Here is a 24,098-nt window from a genome sequence, read left to right as displayed (position 1 = left end):
CACTTTGCTGTATACCTAAAACTAACACAACATTGTTAAAACAACTATGCTCTAATACAAAATATAAGTTGGAAATAAAAAAGAACATCTTCTCTTGTCCTTATACTCCATTGCCCCCAATCAGGACAAGGCTATTAGTATTCATTATTCTTAGGAGTGAAAAAGTGAAAAAACAAAAAAACCAAGCGGACTCTGACAGACGATGTTTCTTTCCAATCTCTCCAGAGGCTACCCTGGGGCAAAGCTGGCTGTGCCCAGCTTAGACTTGAGGCATCTAACTGTGAAATTTACGGCTTCAGGACCCCTGCCTCAACCCCTATTCATAACCTCCAATACCTTTCCTCCTGCATCTGAGATAACTTCCCTGCATGATAATAATTCACCCTATGCTCCAAGCAGTGCCAATATCACATACGTTACTTTATTATTCATTCATTGGTTTTCCAAGGCAAGTGAAAAAATAATTTAAACCAATTATATGTACAGAGGCTTGGTTAGTTTTCCCAATAACTTCCAGAAAGACCCCCATCCCCTTAGATGGCAAAGAAGGGTTACATTTAACATCTATACAAAACTCCACCTATAAAAGTTGCATGTGTAGAAAGGTTTCTTTATTATAAGCATCACGTCTGGGGAATGGGCAGGGGTCAGGGCGGGAGGCGGAGGAGCATGTGCAGGGTGGGGTCCGCACACACCTGCCCGGGCTAGTCCTGTGCAGGGGGGGCTGGGGGCTGGTGGGGCTCAGGTTGTCTGCAGTGGGGTCTCCAACATCTCCATGAGGAAAGTGTCAATGGGTGTGTCCCCGATGAGCTTGAAGAAGAAGAGGTGCTCCAGGCACTTCAAGCCGATAGAACGCAGGGCTGGGAGGCGCAGCAGCAGCTTGGCAAACCTGCAGGGAAGCGAGGAGACCTTAGGAACTGGGGGCCAGCATGCACAGGGCAGCTGCTGGCGTGAGGCTGCTTGTTTGGTCTTCTTGACCAATCTGTGGTCAGAAGAAAGAGCCTGAGGAAGAAATCTAACATGGCCGGAGAATCTCTAATCTGGGGGAGCCTCAGAAATAGGCTTGAAGTCTCATTTAGCTTCTTTAGATGGAAGCAGGATCCTGTGCCCTCTTGAGCAACGCTCGACTTCTGTGGTCAGAGCCCAGGATTGCCCTCAGCACCCCCATTCATGGCAGGTGAGAGCTAGTCTGCTTGCGATGACTCACAGTGCCAGTCCTAACCACAGGATGTTCCTTACATTCTGTGTGCCCAGGGATCCCTGGGATGATCTGCCCAAACACTTGGAACACAGCTCACAGATGTGCTGAACCCACGAGGGTTGTCACCATCGGGGAAGGTGCTCCAGGCATTCAGGCCACTGGAGCGCGGGGCTAGGAGGTGCAGCCACAGCTTGGTAAGCCACACATCAGGCACTGCAATAGGCCCTGGGAACCAGGGGGAGCCCCTGCTCTCAGGACCAACAGTTCTGATCACCTCACCAGACTATGCATTTCCTCACAACACCCTTACCTTAAGCAATGTGACCTCAGTGTGCCTCAGTTACATTTTTGCTACCACTTTATAACCACTTTGTAATCAGCTTCTTAGTCTATTGCTTACCTTTGTTTTATTTTTTGCCTAAGAAATGTGGCTTTCTTTTTAAAATTTTTTTTTAATTTATTAAAATCTAGTTGTTTTACAATGCTGTGTTAGTTTCAGGTGTGTGCAGCAAAATTACTCAGTTATGCATATGTATACATACATGTGTATTCTTTAGCTTACTTTATGTTACAGATTATTACAAGGTATTTAATATAGTCTCCTGTCCTGTACAGTAGGTCCTTGTTGGTTATCTATTTTATATGTAGTAGTGCATGTCTGTTAATCCCAGACTCCTAATTTACCCCTCCTCCCCTTCCCGCTTTGGCAACCATAAGTTTGTTTTCTACATCCGTCAGTCTATTCTGTTCTGTAAGTTCATTGGTATCCCTTTTTTAGATTCTACATGTAAGCAGTATCATATGCTATTTGCCATTCTCTGTCTGACTTATGTCACTTAGCATGATAATCTCTAGCCACCATGGAGAACACTACGGAGGTTCCTTAAAACACTAAGAAGAGAGTTACCGTATGATCCAGCAATCCCACTCATGGGCACATATCCAGAGAAAACCATAATTCAAAGAGATACATGCACCCCAGTGTTCACAGCAGAACTATATACAATAGCCAAGACAACATAAATGCCCATCAGCGGAGGAATGGATAACGAAGACGTGGTACACATATACAACGGGATATTATTCAGCCAGAAAAAGAATGAAATAATGCCATGTGCATCAACATGGATGTGCTTACTAGTTAGGAAGAGAGGCAGATAGGTGATAGTAGTCTCTGACCCTTGTGGGCCCACGGTCTGTTAGGGGAGATAATACACACGTGCACGCACACACACTTACACACACATGCCTCCCTCACATGTGCACACACACACCCTCATCACTCTCACACACAGATGTGTACACACACACTCACTCACACTCTAACCCACCCTCGCACACAGAAGCTTGCACACACACATATTCTCCTCCGTTCTCATCTTCCTTCACACACTGGTACAAACACTCAGGCACACAGGCATGTGTAGACACACTCACACTTTTGTATAATTAAAGACCTTTAGTTGCAGGCCTCAACAAAGGGAGAGAGACTAGCGTGTGAAGAATTAGCCTCATTCCTACATGTCCCTCAATCAAGCCACGTTTCCAACCTGCTTCTGTGGCTGTTCTTCATCTCTCAAAGTCCTTTTTGCCAATGAAGCTTATTTGTAATGTTATTTATGATAATGATGAGAAATTAAATAACTTTACTCACAACTTTCAATAAAAAGTACAGGAACCAAAATCATGTTAACCACTACAGCCTTAAATCAGCAACTTCTGGTTGGGCTGGATCTTCCCTGGCAGTCACAACATTATTTCATGAGAAATTTTCAAACTGGAATTTTGATACTCCTTGAAAATGCATATAGGTCTATATTTGTGCCAAAAGAAGTTTTAAAGAAATGTGGCAATATAAGAAAAATAAAGTAGCACCATCTTAAGGGGTCAGAATTACCTTCCTATATGGAAAAATTTAAGTTCTATATCAAGGCCAGCACACACCTTCAAAATGTTTGATTAGGAAGCTTCTGAGAGCATCTGAATGGTGTCACCATGCTGTGAAGAGGCCATCAGATAAAGAACAAGCGGGCTGAGCTCCTGGTTGTGGCTCCAAATGGAAGTTTTATGGAATTAAGCAAAGGAAAAGGCTTTACACTTCTTTATAAAGTGTAAAATTAGACTGAGATTATCTCTGAAAATGTATTTCTTTTTACTCTAAAAAGGCCAAAGTTTTACAGTATGTAAAATACTAAGCATTTTAGATGCAAACTATTATATACAGAATGGATAAGCAACCTACTGATTAACACAGGTAACTATATTCAATATCTTCTGATAAACCATAATGAAAAAGAATGTGTGTGTGTGTATATACACACACACACACACACACGTGTGTAACTAAAATCACTGTGCTGTACAGCAGAAATTAACACAGCGTTATCAATAAAATGCATTTTAAAAAAATGCTAACCATGCTGTAACATGGCTGTCTGCTGTCTGCCCCAGGTTTAGAAGCGGAGATCAAGCCTGTAGAAATGAGCACACTCACTAATAGAGCCACCGGGTGGCAGTCACATTTCTCGCTGACAAGTCTGGCAGCAAGGCCTTTGAGGGTCCCTGCTGTGTGAGAGAGAGAATGTTCCTGCAAGCTCTGCCCTCTCCTGAGTTTTGATCTCTGCTTTCTGGCTAGAGGAAGCAGAACTTGGCCCTGCAAGGTGTACTTCTGAAAAGTCTCCACGGAGGGGCAGCCCTCCACCACCAAGAAAATGGCCGTGACAGGCCCTGCGTGCCAGGAACACCGTCTGCCATTTCACAAACCAGAGGTAAGCAGCCTTTGACACACTTCCTACCTGGTTGAGCCAAGTAACATCCTGATGGACTTGCTTGGTCTCAGGGCGATCACTGTCTGTCCAGGCTGTACGGGACATACCAGACGTACCCTCTGCACCCACTTCCTGAGCCCCCAGGCCCTGCTTTGGGCCAGGCAACAAGTGTTGGCACTTCTCACTCGTGCCTGGAGGCAACTCAAGCCCCTGGCAGTCCCTTTCCTGGGAAAACAGGCAAGTTCCAAAGTTTTCAAAGTGACATTCATCAGAAACAACCGAATGTCAAACACAGGGCAATGACTAGACACATTAGGGTCCATCTATCCTCTGAAATATTACAAAATCACTGAAAGCAAGAATTTTGTGCTAAGGGAGGAAAGCAGTACACTGAACCAAATGATTCCAGATCTGTAACTATACATTTCTAAGTATACATATATGCATAAATGAAGCTACTAGAACTATACCTCTCAAATTTACAGTCAATATTATCTGCTTAATTTTTTAATACATTCATTTTTAATACAGTTAATGAATTTTTTAGATACATTCATTTTTAATAATAAAAATAAATACATTTTAAAATACATTTTAGATACATTTCTTATTCAAAAAATCATGCTTGGCTTTTATAAAAAAAAAGTTTTCTTTTTTAAAGAGGAAAAGGATGAGTATGAACTTTCCTAGTTCTAATGCCTGGCACACAACATGTGCACACACACACAAAACCATGTGTGATGGTGCCTCACAGCTGGGAGATCCAGTGAATGTCACCAGCATTCTGGTGAGTTTTCAGTCAGCTCCTAAGGGCCAGAGGCTGAGCTGATGTTGGCAGCCAGGCCCTGCTTGCTGGGTAGAGTTTTTTCAATCTTACCCATTGCAGGTATAGGAGAGACTGCCAGGCACCCACCAAGATCCACTCTCCCCTTCTTCCTTGGCACTAGCTGCGTACATTCTCCAGATGAGCCATGTGACCGAGTTTTAGCCAGTGGAAGTGAGGGAAGGGAGATGGGCCCTTTCCGGGTCAAGGTGTTGCTCGTAGAGTCTCACCTCTGGGCCCCTCCTCTTCTGCCCCTTCAACCATCAGCGTACAAACACAACGTGACTAGGGGACCACGGAGCCCCGAGAAGGAGGAAACCTGGGTTCCGGAGGGATTGCTTGGAAAACAGTCAGTGCTCTAGACTGATTATCCACCCAGGATTGACTGGTGAGGAGGAAGTACATTTGTGTTCAACTACGGACATCGGGAAACCTGTTGTCACAACTTACGCTCCCTAACACACAAGGCCTGCACATTTATTGTACCAACAGGCTAGATCCCACTCACTCAGACTCATTCATTTCCTGTGATTAAAAAAAAGCAGAGCTCAGCCTCTTCTAGACAACTGATAGTGGCTTATGATCCAGGAAAAATGGGCTAATAAAAATCATAGGGGAATAAAAGTCATCAGTGAGAACTGGGAACACACAATTAATTCTAAAAACAAACTAATGCCTTTAACGGAGTTGATTTAGGTTTCATTTTCAGTTTTCCGTGAGATTGGTGATCTTTTTCTCTCTTTTTAACTAGAGTTAGCAGAGTAAGGAAACTTTTATTCAGTTGTACTTGGGGGAAACATTTGGGAAAAGTATTCAACGACTCAGGAATACTGGCAGATGGCCTCAGAGACCTTCTGACACGTGTCCTCCTTTTCAGACAAGAGGTTCAGACGCAGGACCTTGCCAGAGCCTACAGATGGTGCCCTCAGGGCCAGCGGTCACCCCTCTTGGCTGCCAAAGCCTGTACCTTCTACTGCAGTAGGGCTCTCATTGGGGCGAAGCGGAAAGCAGTGCAGTCACATTGTAGAACACAGGCTCTTTGAAATCAAACACACTTGTGTTCACAGCTCACTACACCATGCACCAGCTCTGTGACCCTGGGCGAGTTTCTTACCCTTTTGGAGCCTTGAAACCTCTTTAGAAATTAGAGATAAGGACTTCTCCAATTATTCACTCATTTGCATGTTCACTCAACATTTAAAGATGAGTATTATTTGCCAAGAATGGTGATAGGCTCTAGAGTGCTCAAGTGATGCCACAGTGGTGAGTGGTGGATATACAAGAGAGACAAGACCTCCAGTTTCATGAAGCTAATGTCTGAGTAACTGTGAGCTGGTTGTGAAAAAATCTAGGCAGAGCCTGCTGACCATCAGCATTCACCAATGGCTACGTTGTTCACATTCTTTCAGGACCCCCTCACCTGCCTGGTTGTTCTGGATACTTTTGCTTGGTGTAGGCCTCGAGGGTGGCATAGACCTTCTCTCGCAGAGTCTCTACCTCAGACGGGTTGGAGAGACCCTTGGCATCTGAAAAAGACAGCTGAGTAAACCTCTGGTTACGCACCTCTGTGGAACACCCTGGTACAGAGGCTGTCCCCGTGCACACAGGCCACCTCCTGTAGAGTCAGTAGAGACACACTGGGTGAGGGGCTCTGTGAAATACACAGAGCTGGCACTTTGTGCCTGCCGATCTACCCAATAAACTCTTCAAGCAGAGGTGCCCAGCGCTGACTCCAAGGAGGAGAGTTTCCTTTTATTTGGGCCATTGTACATATACGACCTTTACACACTTGAGTGTTTGCTCTGTGCTAAGCATGGGCTGAATGAAAAGACAGGGAACAAAAACCAGACATACCCATGTCCGGCTTCCACTAACTGATCACCTAACTCAAGAGATGAAGTGCGTGCATCAGTCACTATGTAATTCTGAATACTCATCTTTCCTGACCCATGGCAGCCTCTGGTGAAAGCTGAGCTCTCGCTCCTCCTCGCAATGCTTTTCCTCCTTGAGACCCCAGGACGTCATTCTCTGGTTCTTCCCTGTCTCACCCACCGCTCCCTCTCAGGCACCTTGGCTGTTTCTTCCTTTTCTCCACAACTTCTAAATGTGGCCGTGCGCCCGGACCCAGTCCTCAGCCCTCTGCTCTGCTTCTGCTTCCTCCCTGGATGAGTCCGCACCAGCCTCACTACGCTTTCCACGCTAGGGATAGGCTGCCAGCTCTCAAACGTACATCTCTGGTCCTGCCTCTCCTCTGAACTCCAGAGTCACATGAATAGTTGCTTCCTGGACAGCCACTCTTGGACATCTACATCCATCTCAGAGTTTCATGTCCAAAGACCTGCTTCCTAGCCACCCACCCTTAGAACCTCCGCTTCAGTCAATGAAAACTGTTCTCCAATTGTTCAGGAAAACAAAAATATTTAATGCCTCTCTTTCATACCCCAGGTACAATCTATCAGCAAAATCCCGTAAGTTCTGCCAAAAAATACATGCAGAACCTGACTACTATTTTTTTTGTCTTGCATGGAAGTAGTGTACTTGAGGCAGTGACCAAGGGAAGAGGAGGGAGAGCCCGGAAAAGAAAGACCAGGGAAGGAAGAAAAGGCAACACAAGAGCACTTGGCTAGGCTGGTCGTGGCCATGGGCAACCGGGACTCGGTCTCACAGGGACCCTCTAAGCAGGCACGTGGAATGTGCCGCAGGATTGTCCACCAGGGAAGGAAGATGGAAGCACTTGTTTACTCACTAGCTTCTGTCACCCCCTGGAGAACCGGACCATTTTTTACCACCTCCTTTACTATCCTAGGCCTCTGTCATCTCCCACCTTCCCCACTGACCCCCAATGCGCACACTCCACGCCCGTTTGAGACACTTTTCAAGATGCCTCAAGGAGCAGAGGCCATGCAGAGGCGACTCTGTCCTCCCCACGGACAGGTCTCCTGGCCCTGCCTTCTCCCCTCTCTGTCTCAGCCGAGCTAGCGGGCCAAATAACATCAGAGCGCTGGGGGCTGACCAGGGAGGAAGGCAAACAAGACGCTGTCACCTGGGTTAAACAGCACGATGGCTCGCAGGCACCCCAGCTCTGACTTATCCATCTGCATGTCCTTCATTTTGGAGACCAGCTCAGTCAGAACTCTGTTCACAGGAAACAATGACAGGTAATGAGAAAATCACAAGCACCAGACCAAAGGCTGATAAAATGAATGCAATCAGTATTTATTACGTACCCACCCCGCCCACGTTTTCCAGTCAACGGGCCAGGTACCAGGGGCACAGAGATGAATCAGGCGCAGTCCCTGATCCCAAGGAGCTCGCAGTTTAATCAAAGCAACAGACACAGAAACAGCACATAGCAACAACGCTAAGGCAGTGACCGACATAATCAGAGTCCCAGGAGGAGGCAGGGAACACAGACAGGGGGCTGGAAAAGCAGCCGAGAGGTTTTGGAAATTGGTAGAAATGCAACAGGCAAAGCAGGGCGAGGGCACTGCTTTTCTGGAAGAGCGCAGCAGAGGATGGTGTTCACTGACACAGTAGAAATCTCCAGGCACCATCAAGAGGACTAAGTCCACTGAAGACCACGTGCGGAACACGTTGTGGAAATAGGCAGGGAAGGAGTAGAGACATCTTAGGTCAACATGCATATGGCTCTGGAAGATTGTTTATGTTGGGGTTGGAAAGGGGCCACAGGTCCCCAGCACTGGGTAGAGCCCATCTGCAAGCTCACCCTTCCTTTGCCTAGTGCGTCTCCATCCTGTCACCCCAAGTCATTCATCTCTACTCATTTCTCATCTCCTTAAATCACCTGGCTTAATTTCCCTGAGGGCACAGAATCCCAGACTGAGGCCATTGCTCCCTCAGCAGGCTTGCCCCAGGGAGATGGAGGGTTCAGCAAAAAGCCTAGCTCATCTTTCCTGGACTTCTAAAGTCAGATTCTAAGCCTTCATTCCTGTCCCAGCCCTCTCGGATAAGCAGTTCAAACTCCCCACCCCTACTCATTCAGTCATGTCCAACTCCAGAGACTGTAGCCCGCCAGGCTCCTGTGTCCATGGGATTCTCCAGGCAAGACTACTGGAGTGGGTTTCCATTTCCTTCTCCAAGGGATGTTCCTGACCCAGGAATTGTACCCAGGTCTCCTGCACTGCAGGCAGATTCTTTACCGACGGAGCAACAGAGGAAGCCAGTCTTACTAGGTGATGTTAGTAACACTGTCTCTTCCTTAGAAACCCATAGATTTTCATCTGCCAGTAACTCTGTTGGCCTCTGACTGGCTCTGTCTCCTTGAATCAACATTTCTTTTAATCACTTTCTCATTTCCCAGGTTTATGCTTTCATGTGCTTCATGGTCTCTGCTTCCAGCCATAGATGTACAGCTGCTTGAGCTATCCATTCTAAACACACGCATGCACACACGAGTACACACACACACACATGCTGGAAGCAGAAGAGAGCCACCTGTCAAAGATGGAGCCAACCCCAGCGCTGTGGGCACTACTTCGGTGGACGTGTAATCCCGTGGCCAGAAGGATGCCATCCTGCACAGAAACCGAGCGGTGGGAAAAGGAGGCGATCAGCAGCTCATTCCACCCTGCAAGGATAAGGAGGTGGCCTTGAGGGAAACCTGACCGCACTCTCGCTTCATGGATAATCATCCAAAGCATGTATTATTATCCTTTGGAATAAAAATAGAATCAGAAATCCAGTTCCAGACAATACTGCTAATTAGTGAAGAAACAAATGATACGACTGGGGTCTCCTGACTTGGGGCTATGCCCATCCCTCAGTCTCCCCCTATGCTGCCTAGAAATGGCAGCTTGGGAACAAGGACTCTTTATTCCCCAGTCCATCAGCAGATATGGATTGAAGACTTAACAGGCAATAGTCACGATGTTAGCTGCCGTGGTGGATAAAGCAAGCATACCTTGCAGTCTCTGCCCCCAGGACCTGACAACCTAGTTTTATTTCTTTGGCATTGTCTAGTATCACCCAGCATGGCATGAAGCTTTCCATCGACACTCAGGGATCGCTCATTATTTGATAGGAATGAAATGAGTGCACTGGCTTCCAAGGCTCAGCCAATCTTCATGAAATTTCTCTGCTGGCTCCGTGACAAAGAGGAGCTTTGATGTATGTCAACTGCAGTGTCCCAGAAATGGGAGGCGAGAGAGATTACAACACGTAGAATATTAAAATAGGAAGGGACCCTGGAATCCATCTAGTACCAGTCTGAGCAAAATCTTTGGCTTCCCTTAGTTCATCTGTGAAATGGAATATCTCTATTTTCCAATTTCATAATAATAATGAGGCAGAGCTTCAGATTGTCTTCAGTAAAAACTATTTAACTCTCTTCAAAAATTAAATACAAATTATAAAGGCTATGTAAAATTTGCATGGAAAAATAGTTCTTTCCTGGTCACTCTAAGGATTCTAGGAAGCAGTTTAAGAAGCCCAACGGACAAAAAAGTCTCTGCTTCTTACTAACTTCCCTCTTTTTGAATTTTTATGTGTGTGTTTAAAAGTTATTTTTCTCTGATAATAAAATGCATGTAGAAACTAATACAAATTTCATTGTGTAAAAAAAATTTAAATATCAAAAAAGAAAAAGTCTTAGTCATCCATTAACAAATTGTTTTGTTTGGGAATGAAAAGTTTGGGAGAGGGCCATCTAAATTTAAGAGATTGTAAGTAATATAAAAAAGAACAATCTCACATAGGGTAATCCTGTCTCAACAAGAGGCACCAGCTTGGATGGGTTCAACTCCATCAGGTCACTTGTTTTAGAATCCCAAGGGCAAAATGGCAACCCACGTGCTTGTCCCAAGAAAAAAGGATCCTTAGTATCACTTACCTGCCCGGAGCAGAATGACCTGGTCCTCCAAGGTGAGGTCAGAGAAATGGGGAATACGCTTGGCCCATTCAACAAGAGTAAAAAGCTGCTTATCAGCAGCGTGACATATATTGGTGACAGGGTCATTAGTCTAAAAAAAGAACAAAGTAATCTGAAGGGACAGATTCTAAGACTCACACAGGTCCCTTGCCCATGTCTAGCCCCATCTAAGATATGGCAGCTGGATGGAGATCTAAGGCCACCTACCGAATTCTCCGTGTTCATGTCACCATAGGATTCTGTCTTTGGTTCAACAGCAAGTTCAGCTTCCAGAATCCTCTCCACAGGCATATCTTCATGGCCGCTGTTGGCACACTCTGCCTCACTCTCAGCCCGCTCCCGGCTTCTCTGCCTTTCTTCCTGCACAGCTGGCAGCGACAAGGATGTGCAGGTGTTACCATGTGCCCAGGACAACAGTGGGAAATTTAGTTACCTCCCTAAGCCTCCATTTCCTCATCTGTAAAATGGGCACCATCATGGTAGTGAATCAGGACATTGTCCTTTTAACAAGAAAGCGGAGTCTTTGCTTATGCCTGTGCAGAACTGTGGGTTTTTTAGTCCATATTCTTTCCAGTTCACAATGATGACCTCTCTAAGAAGTATTCATTTTAAGCTTTAATTACCTCCAACTTTGCCCTTTCTTTAAGTGAACCACTGTCTCCTCGCATGCAGTGTGCCATGTCCTTTCTCCACCTGCTACCTCTAATAAACTATGAGCACGCAATAGTTAAGCAACAAGCACATTACTCTAAAAACTCCCTCTGTCAGATCCTATGCGTCATCCTTGGCATTCACGTCCCATTAGGTCTGCCCTAGTGCACCAGCCTGAACACAACATCACCTGATCTGACTCGTCAGGGAAGATCTTTGGGGAGCCACGCGGGCATTTAGTAGGCAGAAGGGTGGAGGAATGTCACCTAGATGACATTTCAGAATCAGGAGATGATTTAGAGGGTGAGGAAGGGTACACAGGCAGAGGGGGAGGCTGGAATTTTCTCAGATTCCCAAAACTTAGGGTTTTCATCTAGAACCTTCTGGGTCTGTGCATGAGAATATCAGCTAGTATTCCCCAATTCTGCCCTCTTCACTGGGAGGACAGTCTCTATGAGGTTAGTTTCAATTCTCTCAAAAGCTTTAGTTTTCATCTTATTCCCAGTAGCAATAAACAGAATTCAATATTAGCACACATCTTTTTAAATCCCAAGAATCAAGAAAAGTATACTCTAAACAGTGGCTAAGCAGGACCTCCGGGATAACTCCTCCACCAGCGACTTCTACGTCTCATCCCCTCTCCTTCCCTCCCCGTCAGCCACTTTCCCAGGCACCTCCTACTCTCTGAGGGCAGAAGGAGCTGTGGAGGCTGCAGAATGAACGGGGACTGGCTGCTGCCATATAGTTTGTCACGCAAGGGATATTATCGATCTGTCAAAGTAGGTCAGAAAAGAGTCTGCCTCACAGACACAGCTGATACATCACAGTCTCAAATAGAGATGCACCAGGAAGCCTCAAGATGAGAATAATACTCAGGGGTTGAGAGGGAAGGAGGGTAGGAAGGAAGGAGTAAAGGAAGAAAAGGAAGAGAGTCTAAAGCAAGGGATTAAGAAAAAGAAGAAACAGGAGAGAAAGAGAACAAAGACGAGAAAATAGCAGAAGAGCAAAAATCATGTACTTGGAGTCAAATCTTTCTCAAAATGGGCCTGACCATTTCCTAGCTAGTAGCATCAGACATGTTACTCAGCCTACAAAGCCTCAGCCTCCCTATATGTAAGGTGGGGTTTGTAGCACTTAACCTAGATTGTTTTCTGAAGATTAAATAAAGTAATAATTTAAAAGTTTAAAAAGTAGCGTTTTTCCTCCCCTTGGACTCTCTTTACACTCTTGGACTCTGCTCTGGTCCTCTCTCTATCCCCTCTTTGGACCTCGTCCTCTCTCTCCTTGTTTCTCTTTTCCCCTCACCCTTTCTTTCTGTCCATCCTGTTAGCCCTCATTCACTGACAACATACAGAAACTCTCATATGTGTTTTTATATTCAGTTGGATTTGCTGGTTAAAAAGTTGAATGCTTCTTGTATTAATTTTTTAAGATAGGTTAATGGGCTTCTATTTGTCTTAATTTGAAAAGATGGGGAAAGCAATAGAAGTTCCTTTGGTGGTCCTCAATTGATTTCTTCTATAGATTTGTAACACTCAAGGAAAATAACTTTCAAGCTTCAAAGAAAATAACCTTGGCTTCAGGGAATTAGATCCTAATTCCAATCCTGTCATTAACTGAGTGATCTTTTTCTATTCATTTCTCTTTTTTTGTGCATGGATCTTACTGTCGTCAATAGGAGTCCAGTATTTCTGGTTGGAGGACATTCTCTACGGACAGACATTTTGAGCTACTGCTACTCCATACATCAGGCTACATTTAGGGGACAGAGGGATCTAAACCAGGATTATTCTTGAGTCCAACATATATCTATTGAGATGTACTAAAATAGCCAAAATTTATCAAGCTTTTTCTCTGTGTCAGAATTGCGCTCAACATTTTTCTTTTTCTTTTATTTTTTTTTGAGAATTTTGAGCATTACTTTATTTTTTTATTTTTATTTTTTAATTTTTTTTTTAAATTTTAAAATCTTTAATTCTTCATAGATTATATGTCATTTAACCCTCTGAAGAGCTACCAACCACAGAGCAGTTAGGTGACCTGCCTAAGATCACAGGGCGAGAAAATGACGAAGCCAGCACTGTAGATAGACCTAGGCTGGCGGTCTGAGCCTACCTCTAACCCCTCTTTACTACCTCCAAAGCTGTAGGCTGGTGGGCTTAATAAACCCGCAGGGATATCAAATGCTGCCTAAATTGCCTCAAAACAATCCATTCTCTTCCTACCCAAACCACATCATATGACCCCAAATTGTGGAAACAGACTACCCCAGAACCCTGACTGTTTGGTGGCCTGGATGCCAGAGGGTCCCAGTCGTACAGCAGCTCTGCCATTAGCTTGCTATGAAAGCTTTGGCAAGACTCTAGCCTCTCAGAACTCCCGCTTCTTCTTTCAGAAAATTAATGTGTTACATCAGACAACAGCAAATGTCCATTTCAGCTTCATCCCAGTATGTACCCTGATCCCAGACAGGTGAATTCTGAGCTCACCTCAGTTTTATCTCTTTCTATCTGTCCAACTCTCTAGTAACATCAATTCCATAGTATCACTCAGTTATCTGTTTCAGAATTTTATTATTATTGTCCACAAGAAGGTGTATGAACTGAGCCATAAATTTTGCAAACAAAGACCAGAAATGATAGTGGCAAAGGGAAGGCTGTCCAGTCACTTTTCAAAAGTGACATTTCATATAGTGGGATGAGGAACTGATTCATTTCTTTGCCTTCTCTTTGTCAGCGTAAATAGTATGAATTCCTTTAGTAACTTCCCAAACAGCCCTTTTCCACTCCTAATTTTTAATGATTCAGCTTTTCATCACTCTTGTTTCACCACATTATTTTTTTTAATTCAGGAACCAAAACTGGACCCAATTTTCTAATAATGAATCAGAATACTAGGTTTAAAAGAATCTAGAGCCTATTATACAGAGTAAGTCAGAAAGAAAAGGACAAATACCATATATTAACGCACATATATGGGATCTAGAAAGATGGTACCAACGATCTTACATGCAGGCAGCAAAGGAGACACAGACAAAGAACAGACTTTGGGACTCAGTGGGGGAAGAGCGTGGAATGCTTTGCGAGAACAGCATTGAAACATATACATCACCATGTGAAAACAGATGGTCAGTGCAAGTTTGATGCATGAAACAGGGCATCCAAAGTCAGTGCTCTGGGATAACACAGAGGAACAGGGTGGGGAGGGAGGTGGCAGGAGGGTTCAGGATGGGGGGAACATATGTATATCTATGGCCAATTCATGCTGATGTATGGCAAAAACCATCACAATATTGGAAAGTAATTATCCTCCAATTAAAAGAAATAATTTTTTAGAAAAAGGACAGCCCAGGCTGTTATAATCCACATGTCCCTGTTTGACTTACTTTTTTAAAATAAACAATCACATTTCCCATACTTTTCTCCGTGAACCACTCTGACCCTAATTGAGCTGGAAATATTTAGGTTGAGTTTTGAGAGACAGAATTCGACTGTGAAGCAACAGAATCGAATATAGGTGATTCTCAGTCATTAGTAATCACACTCTATGCTTATGGGAGACACACTTTGGGGTCATTAATTTAATTTTTTGACTATCACAGTGGTGGAAGCTACAAAGAGTGAGTTACCAATTCTATCCTGGTGAAGAGAAGACAGTCTCTACCATCTGATTTTTCACATCACATGTTCCAGTCTAGAAAATCGTTGACCCCTCTACAGCAAGTATGACACTAACATAAAGTAGACCACCCAGTTAATACATGATGAATGAATGACTGAGCAAATGGATCATTTGGAAGCACCTGAATTACTAAAACATCTGACTCCAATATTTAGTTAAACCACTCATTCATTCTCTCAACAAATATTCCCTAAATATCTCCTATGTGCTAGTCCTTGGTGATACAGCAGTGAGGGGTAGGGAGGCAGGAAAAATACCCCTGCCTTTTTGGAGACAGGCAGTAGACAAAATTTAAATATGTGTCAGATAGTAATAAATGCTGTAGGAAATAAACTGGGAAGTATTAGGGGTGGTTGATGTGATTTGAGTCAGTGTAGTCAGGCAAAACTTCAAGAAGTTGACAAGCAAAGATATGAAGGAGAAGTGAGCCACACAGACACCCGGGAGAGGGCAGTCTGAGCAGACAGAATAGTAAGTGTAAAGCCCTGAGGCTGGAGCAGAAAGACAGGGGGTAGCCAGACCAGGTACAGACTTGAAGTCATAACCAGGATTCTGCCTTTTTTCTAAGTAAGAAGTGAAGGCACTGGAGCGTTTTGGTGAAAGAAAGGCTTCGCCTGACCCACTTGTTCAAAGACTCACTCTGGCTGCTTTGATAAAGAGAGACTGAAGGAAGATAAAGATGGAAGCAGGCAAACTTCTTAGGAGGCTATTTGTATTACTACAAAAACAAACAAACAAACAAACAAACAAAAAAAAACACTGGCTTGGCAATAACAGTAAAAATGGTGAGACACAGAAAGATTCTTAACACATTTTGAGAAAGAGACAAGATTTCCTCACCCATTGAATGAGGTGCATGAAAAAAAAAAGAGGTGTTAAATGGCTTTTGGTCTGAGTAGCTGAAAAATGGCTATTTCCTAAAATGGGGAGAACCATATGATGAACAGGCTGAGAGGGCAGGTTTGGGTCTGTTAATTTGAGATTCTTGATAGATATCAGAGTGAGAGTCCATCCATAGTTCCATAGTTCCTTCTTGCCCTGGTAGGAGAACAGATGTGAGATGAGCTCTGAGCCGGAAGTAAGAAGTTCCAGTCTGTTTATCACCTATCCTTGGGACCTTGGGAAACTCTCTCCACCAATCTAAGTCTATTTCCTCAGCTATAGAATGGCTAGGTAAAGAAGCTGCCTGCAATGCAGGAGACCCAGGTCCAATCCCTATGTTGGGAAGATCCCCTGGAGAAGGGAATGGCTACCCACACCAGTATTCTTGCCTGGAGAATTTCATGGACAGAAGAGCCTGGTGGGCTACAGTCCATACGGTCTCAAAGAGTTGGATACAAGTCAGTGACTAACACTTTCGCTTTCAGAATGGTTAGGGTTACTAAGTTATTCTTAAGGGCCACCTCCATCCCAAACATTCTAAGAGTGCCATTTTTTCCTTGCTGGTAAGATTCTTTCCTATAAGGGGTCCAAACCCTTTTTTCACTGGTCCTTTTAGCCAGCCTCCCCTCTCCTCATAGAAGAGAAGTTCTTTAAGAATAAAGAGTCACCTGGGAGAGACAAAAAAAACACTTTGTTCGAATTTCTGAGGCTCTTGACTCTTAAATCTATTAAGATTTACCATTTACACCCTGTACCTCTTGAGTTCACTAGCTAATTAACTTCTTGATTTGATTTATTTGTGTTACTTAATGGAAAGAATTTTTGATCTTGTAAATAAACAGAAAGCGTGTTCAGACTTTTTTTCCCTACGACAACCCAGCTAACCTACCCTGTAAATTTGAAAGATGTAACATTTTAAAAGTACACAGTGATGATCCCTCTGAATGAGAAGGCTATCTGATTATTGGTAATGCCAATAATCCCCAAAGACTTTGGAATACACCAATCTCAGAGGATTTATAGCAGACCAAGGTTATAAAAGCCCAGAGAGATTAATCAAACCAGCAGGCTTCCCCAGGGTGAGGATTAGAGGGGAGAGTCAGCTCTGCCCAGAAGGTCAGTCTGATGCTCCATGGGGGGCAGCACCCTGAAACCTCAGCTCTAACACTGCCTGGATACTGGCAGAGGAAGAGAGTGGGTCCTGTGTGGACCAGCATCTGAGGTCCAGGACAGGTGAGAATGGTGAAGGAAGACGTTCCTGCTCACTTTGTTTAGGGATACACACCAGGGCAGGAGGCCTCCAGTTGCAGCACTTGAGAAATCATGGTTCCCGAAGTCATTCCCTCCTCTGACTCAAAGTTGTTCACACAGTCCAGCCTAGCAGGACTCTTTCCTATGTCCTGCACTTGCTTCTATATGCAAACAGAGCGGAGAGCAGGGAAGCGGGAAGCCTTACCTTCCCTCTTCATGCCCATGACCAGGCACTTCTGATAGCGGCAGTACTGACAGCGGTTGCGCTGACGCTTGTCAATGAGGCAGTCTTTGTTATCCCGACACGTGTAGATGAGGTCCTTCCTTATGGTTCTCTTGAAGAAGCCTTTGCAGCCTTCACAACTGTACACACCGTAGTGCTTTCCTGGCCACACGAGAAGGACATTCCATAAGTTGTCCCTGTGTTTATCTGGGTCTTTCATTCAAAAGAATCTCTTGGCTCTTCCCGGAAAAACTAGCACATCACCTCGGCAATGGGAACAAAGGCAAAGAATAACTAGCGGAGAATGCAAGCTTGATGACAGGAACCACACCAAGGCAGAGTAAATACGCCCTTTCTTGTGTCTACCCTCTAGAAGTAATTCTCTGGAATCACTAATTCCAGGGAATGTTATTAAAACAGTCCTGACCTAAGACTTCACTTCCATTTATTTAACAGGTCATTTCTTATGTTTAGTTAAGCAAAATGTTCTGCCTTCATTCAAGACATTAGTGTTCATAAAAAATTAAAATATCTATGACTGTTGCGTATTATCTAGCAGGGAAATAACCTCAGTTTCACTCATATTTCTCCATAACTGAAGTCCAAGGACTTAAGAATCTCTCTTCAAACTATTATCCTTTATTATAAACTACGTACAAGAAACTAACATAAATTTTTCAAATATTATTGCCTATCAGAGGAATAAACTGTTACGTGATCTTTACGGCATAACATGACATGTAATCTTGAAATGTGACATAGAGATCTGACGGAAGCTGCTTTTACTTGATCCAGGATAATCTGTTACCTGTTTCATTGCCCTTGTTACCTGTTCCACACATCCAGTTTTCCGTGACCCCAGCCAAGGATTGCTAATTTGTGTCAGGAAAGCCACCTCACACAGGACCACACAGGCATCAAGGATCGGTCACCACGGACTTCCTGGGTGGTCTGGTGGCTCACCACTCTACTCGGAAAGCAAGGGGCCCGGGTTCAATACTTGGTCAGGGAGCTAGATCCCATATGCTGCAACTGAAAAAGATCCTGCATACCGCAACTAAAAGGATCCCACAAGCCCAATTAAGACCCCACACAACCAAAGAAATAAAGATTTTTACAAAGGAGTCTTTCTAGGTAGATGTCTTCCCAATACTACACACCAGGCAGCTGTGCTCAGTTGGTTGAGCAATATCATGAGACAAATATCACACAATCACAAATATCACAATATCATGAGACAAATTATGCAAAACAAATTTCTGTCTGATTCTTGAGTGTGACATGTGATGCAGTTTAGCTACAGACCTGATATGACTTTCTAATCTGGTGAATCTGAAGTCCCTGAGAACTAACCAATGTTAATATCGGGATCCCAGGAGCTTATATTTCAGAGGAAGCCACTTTAAGGTGCAATGGTGGCTAGAGATAGCCTGCTTGATGAAGCTAGTCTGTGTCTAATCAGCTGACTGCACCGATTTACTGAACTCATAGAATAACAAATAATGCTCTCAGCTCTGAAGTATTTGTCATTAAGAAACATGGGACCAACTTATCATTTCCATGATTCTCCCACACATGAATGAACCACCCAACTTCAATTAAACCATAGCAGAAAAAAGCTCTCTATCAGGGTGTGGCTGGAATTCTGTTGCTATGGCAATGGCCAAATCTGCCCAATTTGGGAACAGCTTTTTGAGAACAAGCAGACACTATGTAGCTAAGCTCCAGGCACTGGGAACTTTCAATGGAGTGACATTTTGCAGTGACCTTAGCGGCAATAAAAAGCAGAGAAAACATTGTCAGCCATCATAGACAGACATAGAAATCTTCCTCATCTTCTCTTTCATCAAGTCAGAGATTCAATCATCATCAAAATTGTTGAGATGGGGAGTAGAGGGGCAGGAATTTTGGAGAGGTAGGGAAAGAAGTCACGAAAGAAATAATTTGGGCAAAAGTGGAAGAAGATAAAGAGAATAAAATCAGGGAAAACAATAATTTCCACCCAGGGAAACATGTTAAAAGCCTAGAAGGCTGTAGAGGGGAATTTGCTAAAATATCAAAGGATTTCTCTTTGTTGGAAACATTATAGATAACTTTTTTAGTTTTCACTGATAACTTTCTAGTTCTCCCATATTTCGTACATTAAGATATTATTTTTAGAATTATAAAAATAATTTTTTTAATTAAAGAGACTCTAGATTGAAATACTTGGTCATCACAACATTAAGATATTATTTTTAGAATTATAAAAATAATTTTTTTAATTAAAGAGACTCTAGATTGAAATACTTGGTCATCACAACCATTTCTGTATCCCAGATACACACGCAACACAGTAATTCCAGGGAAGCTTCCTGAAATGTTTCCTATAAATCTATCCGCCTAAAGTGAAATCACGCTTTAAATTCATCAAGACTGTGGTGACAGAAATTTACAGCCCAGGCCCCAGCTTGGATCACCGTAAAGGACTCTTTTTTTTCTTATTGGGTACAAAGGAGCCAAGTAGGAGGTAGAACAGGTGTCTTCTCTGGGACCTGCGTTGCATGGGGCTCTTGGGAGGGGTGTCTGCCTGTACATACCTGAGGATCTGTCCCCACAGATGGCACAGATGTGCTTAACCAGAGACCCCGGGCTGGTGGATGGGCAGTTCATGTGTCCAATGCCAGGAAGCCCTGGTAAGGGCTTGATGTCCTCTGAAACGCTGACACTGCTGACCACATTTAGCTTCAAAAAAAAAAAAAAAGATACAATAAAACACAGAGCCAGAGTAAACCCAAACCCCAAGGCAGAAACTAACAAGGCCTTCCTTGGGGGAAAAAAGCAGGTTCTATTTCAAGAAATAGTTTCCAAGTACAGAGTGTCTAAAATTGCCAGGAAGAATGTGAATTTCAGGGAGAAAAAGAGTACCATAGAGGAACTAAGTCATTTCTAAATGCCAAGACCTAAACTGAAAATCACAACACATCTACATCAGCGCTCTCAACTGTAACTCATGTTACTCATGTATTATTTGAGCTGGAAATCCACACTGAACAGCACACTTAGGACAAGTCTGTGTATTTCTAAATTTTTTATTAACTACCTCTTGCCTATTCAGCAGCGCTCCAAGAGGAGACATGGCCCTCAGGCAAAAGACTGAGACTCTGAGAGAACCAAGCAAAATATGCAAATCCATGTGTTTAGAGAATCAACAGACATTCACAAGCACTCATTATGTCAGGCTCCACGCCAGGCTCTGTAGTACAAAGGTAAGTAAAATGCACACTTAAGATGTTTGCAGTAAAATGGACGAGGAGACATGTGTGGTGGTCATCTCAGTGAGCCTACTTAAGACACTAAGCCAAATGCCCCAATCACTGCAGTAGCACTAAAAATTAGCTTAAAAGCCCCTGATCATACTTTAGAACTTGTCTATAAGGAAAAAATAACCTCCATGGAAATATAAAATTTTTAGCACCAAAGAGCAGCACTTTCCAGCACCTGACATCAACCCAGCACGTGGTAGTACATTAGGAGGAAGACGGGCCTCTAGGCTGGACAGCTGGTGTTTGTCAAGAGGGGTAGAAATCAAGCATTGTCCTCACCCAGGCTCCAAGGACAAAGCTATGGCAACAGCTGAACTCTGCTAAAGTAGAGAGGTAAGGTGCTCACTCTTGAGATCAAGGAAGACTTCCCTGTCTGCACATGTGCAGGAAGGCTCCTTGGGGTCAAAAGGGAGGGGGCTCCATGGGCCGCACGCCATGAAAAGTGTGAAGTGCGCCCAACAGCCCTCTGCAGTGGGATCCATCTTAGCACAAAGTTGCGAACACATCTTGAGGAACGTCCTAGGAGCAGTCAGATATGAAGAAAGTAAGATAATTGGCCAGTGTAAACAAAGACACACGTCCCAGGTGGCGCTAGTGGTAAAGAATCATTCTGCCAATGCAGGAGACAGGAGAGACATCCCGGGGTCAGGAAGATCCCCTGAGGAGGAAATGGCACCTCACTCCAGTATTCTTGCTAGAAGAATCCCTTGAACAGAGGAGCCTAGCTGGCTACAGTCCATGGGGTCGCAAAGAGTCAGACATGACCAAGCATCTGAGCGCATGCACAAAGACCCAGAAGGACAGTCCTGCATAAGTCATTTAAATCACCTCTTTACTGCTCTGCTCTTCATTCAGGATGCCCACACTCGTCCCCAGGTGTGTATTTCTGCCTAGCTTCAGGCTTCCTGTGCTCCTGCTCACTAGAAAGGGTGCTCATACTCTTTCTTTCTGGGTGTGTATTTCTTCCTTACTTTTGCCTTAAATAACCTGTTTTTCTGTGTGCTCTCCCATACATGTTACGCTGTGTCTCTAATAAACATTGTAACTACTTTTAAGTTTTGCCTCCATGAAACATTCTTGCTTTCCAACAGGGGAAAGAGCCAGGACCACTTTGCTTCTAGCCCCTAATCCCTGGTTGGCTAGGATTTCTGGTTTTCATCCAGGTTACCCGGGTTCAATTCCTAGAGCTAAGATCTCTTTGCAAGGTCGTTCATCGTTCTCTCTCTGGGATCAGTAGGGAATTGGTAGAACTGAATGGCTCAAAAAAGGAACATTGTGTGATGCCTTTCCTTACCCCTTAGCACAAGTTAGCATTAGCCCCTCACCACCACCAACTCCATGTCTCTCGGTGTTGTAACGGAGATGACCGAGGAGCCACTGCGACCTGTTTTCCATTCATCAAAGAAAAGTTAAACAAACATACGTCCGTCATCAATCAGCAGCATTTCTGTACCATGGGTGCGGGTCAACATTTCAGACACTGTGAAGGGAAATATAAAATCTAGATCTGTCTCTCACTCCTCTAAAATGGTCACGATCTCAGTGAGGAGTCAGAACACACACAAACACTAAGAACACTTCCAAGTAAATGCAAACAAAGGTGATGCTGAGTGCACATGCGCTCAGGTGCCTGGTGGCAGCAGCTGGTGAATGCCTGGGGGTTTTAGGGAGGGCCCACTGACTTCTGCATGGTCTATATGAATTCTGAGTCACACTGCCCAACCGAAGTGACTGCAGCTCCAAACTGAACCAAAGGTAGGGTTGTCTTTCTATTCAAGGCCTTTGAAACACAAGAAATGATCAATAAAACATAAAATATAACAGAGCCTGAGTTAGGTTCCTTCAAAATTTACTATCTTTTTAATTTACTAAACAAATATTTATTGAGCAGGAGGTGGGCAGAGGTTCTGGATTAAATGCTGTAAGGGATGCAAAAAAGAAAAGATAACGTTCAGGGCCTTGCTTTGAAATCAAAGTCACCAGGAATTTTTAAAAATTAATTTGTGTGAGAAATGAAAACACATATGTGATGAGAGAATTCTCCCTCCTATTCCTCCTCCGCCCTCCTTTTTGTACAAGGTTAAGACAAGATATCTAGAATTTAGGTTCAGTAATTTTTTTCTTTTGGTATAATATAGTGGTTCTCATTGCCAAATGTACTCCTGGGAGCTTTGGAAAAAATTTAATTCCAAAGTCCCACACCAAGAAATGATCTGAGGGTCATTGGCTCTGGCATTTCTTTAAGTTGATCAGATAATGCTAATGGCAGTCCAGGGTTCCAAAACACTGATGTAGAGGAGAAAACTTGCTTTGAAATCACACAGCCCTGGGATTGACTCCCCGTCTACCCTTATTAGCTGCATGACTTCAAAGAAGTCTTGGATCCCAGGTCAACATCCCTCCTTATTTATCTTCCTTGACCTTCTGTCTCCTTGTCTGTAAAATGAACATAGTAATACCTAACTTACAGAGTCACTGGGAGGATTAGATGAGATGATACCGTAAAATGCCTGTCACAATGCCTGGTACACAGTAGATGTTCCATAAATTAGAGCTCTTATCATCCCAATAAAATCTGGTTAATTCAGATTTTGAATGCTTATTATGAACCAACATTCTTCTATGTGCTAGGAATTCTGAGCATCTCAAGGAAAGTTAGATCCATCCCACGAAAAGGAAATATTTTAGAGAGCTCTCTAACTGACCTTTGTCTGCATATCCTGAAATGGATAAGAAAGACCAAGGGAATAAGGAGGAAGACAGTATCACCTGGGGCTCAGGAGACCCTCACCCAGCTTCCCTTCCCACTCCCATCTCCAGTAGGACCAGCTCCACCTTCTCCAGTCTGCAGTGATCACAGATCAGTAATTATTATTCTTGCTACTCAGTGCTACCAGCCAAGGAAAGTTTGCTCAGAGCCAGTTAACTATTTTAATCCTCACAACAACTCTATGAGGTTTTCCTATTTTTCAGCTGAGGAAACTGAGCCATAAAGTGGTTCATTTATTCATTCATTCACAGGTCCTACTGGGATACAAAAGAGAAGTTGCAAGCACTGCCTCAGGAAACTGGCCACAATGAGATAAAAAGCTGGTTGGGATAATTTAGGAAAGAAAGATCACAAGCAAGATTAGGGAAGATGTCTCCAAGGAAGGAGCATTTGATCTGGGACTTGACAACTTTAAAAAAAGAATGGTATTTGACTGAGCCAGTGGGTGAAAGGTTTTGACAACAAAGACCCGGAGAGAAACCCAACTATTTGTGTGTATGGATGGGAGATAAGATTGAGAGGTGAGCTGTAACCAAGCCCGAGGCTTGATTGCCCAGGGAAAGCAAGTGGACTTAATCTGAGAGGCCATGAGGAGCCATGAGGTTTCCAGCAAAGGAAAAAAGCCCTTAAAGTATGAGGCAGCAGAACAAGGAAGA

At 43.8% G+C, this 24,098-nt stretch overlaps 1 protein-coding gene across 2 annotated transcripts in view; it reads right to left on the bottom strand.

Moving 5' to 3' along the window:
• Positions 1-453: 453 nt before the first annotated feature.
• The window catches only part of RXRG (retinoid X receptor gamma), a 53,632-nt gene continuing 29,987 nt past the window's right edge, over positions 454-24,098 (bottom strand). The window contains exons 3-10 of one of the 2 annotated variants that reach the window (XM_052637011.1): positions 19,947-20,091; positions 17,350-17,529; positions 10,887-11,047; positions 10,641-10,770; positions 9,248-9,380; positions 7,836-7,927; positions 6,217-6,318; positions 454-889 (exon numbers count right to left, since the gene is read on the bottom strand). In XM_052637011.1, coding sequence (XP_052492971.1) covers positions 840-889; positions 6,217-6,318; positions 7,836-7,927; positions 9,248-9,380; positions 10,641-10,770; positions 10,887-11,047; positions 17,350-17,529; positions 19,947-20,091 — 993 coding nt within the window. In that variant the 3' untranslated portion in view covers positions 454-839. Of the gene's footprint in view, positions 890-6,212; positions 6,319-7,835; positions 7,928-9,247; positions 9,381-10,640; positions 10,771-10,886; positions 11,048-17,349; positions 17,530-19,946; positions 20,092-24,098 lie in introns of both variants that reach the window. The other variant, XM_052637010.1, reaches the window with a different exon arrangement.

Source organism: Budorcas taxicolor, chromosome 3 (assembly GCF_023091745.1).
Source record: "Budorcas taxicolor isolate Tak-1 chromosome 3, Takin1.1, whole genome shotgun sequence".
In the NCBI taxonomy this organism is placed as follows: Eukaryota; Metazoa; Chordata; class Mammalia; order Artiodactyla; family Bovidae; genus Budorcas; species Budorcas taxicolor.
Note: the sequence above shows the minus strand (reverse complement) of the source record. Positions and strands in the feature narration are given on the sequence as shown.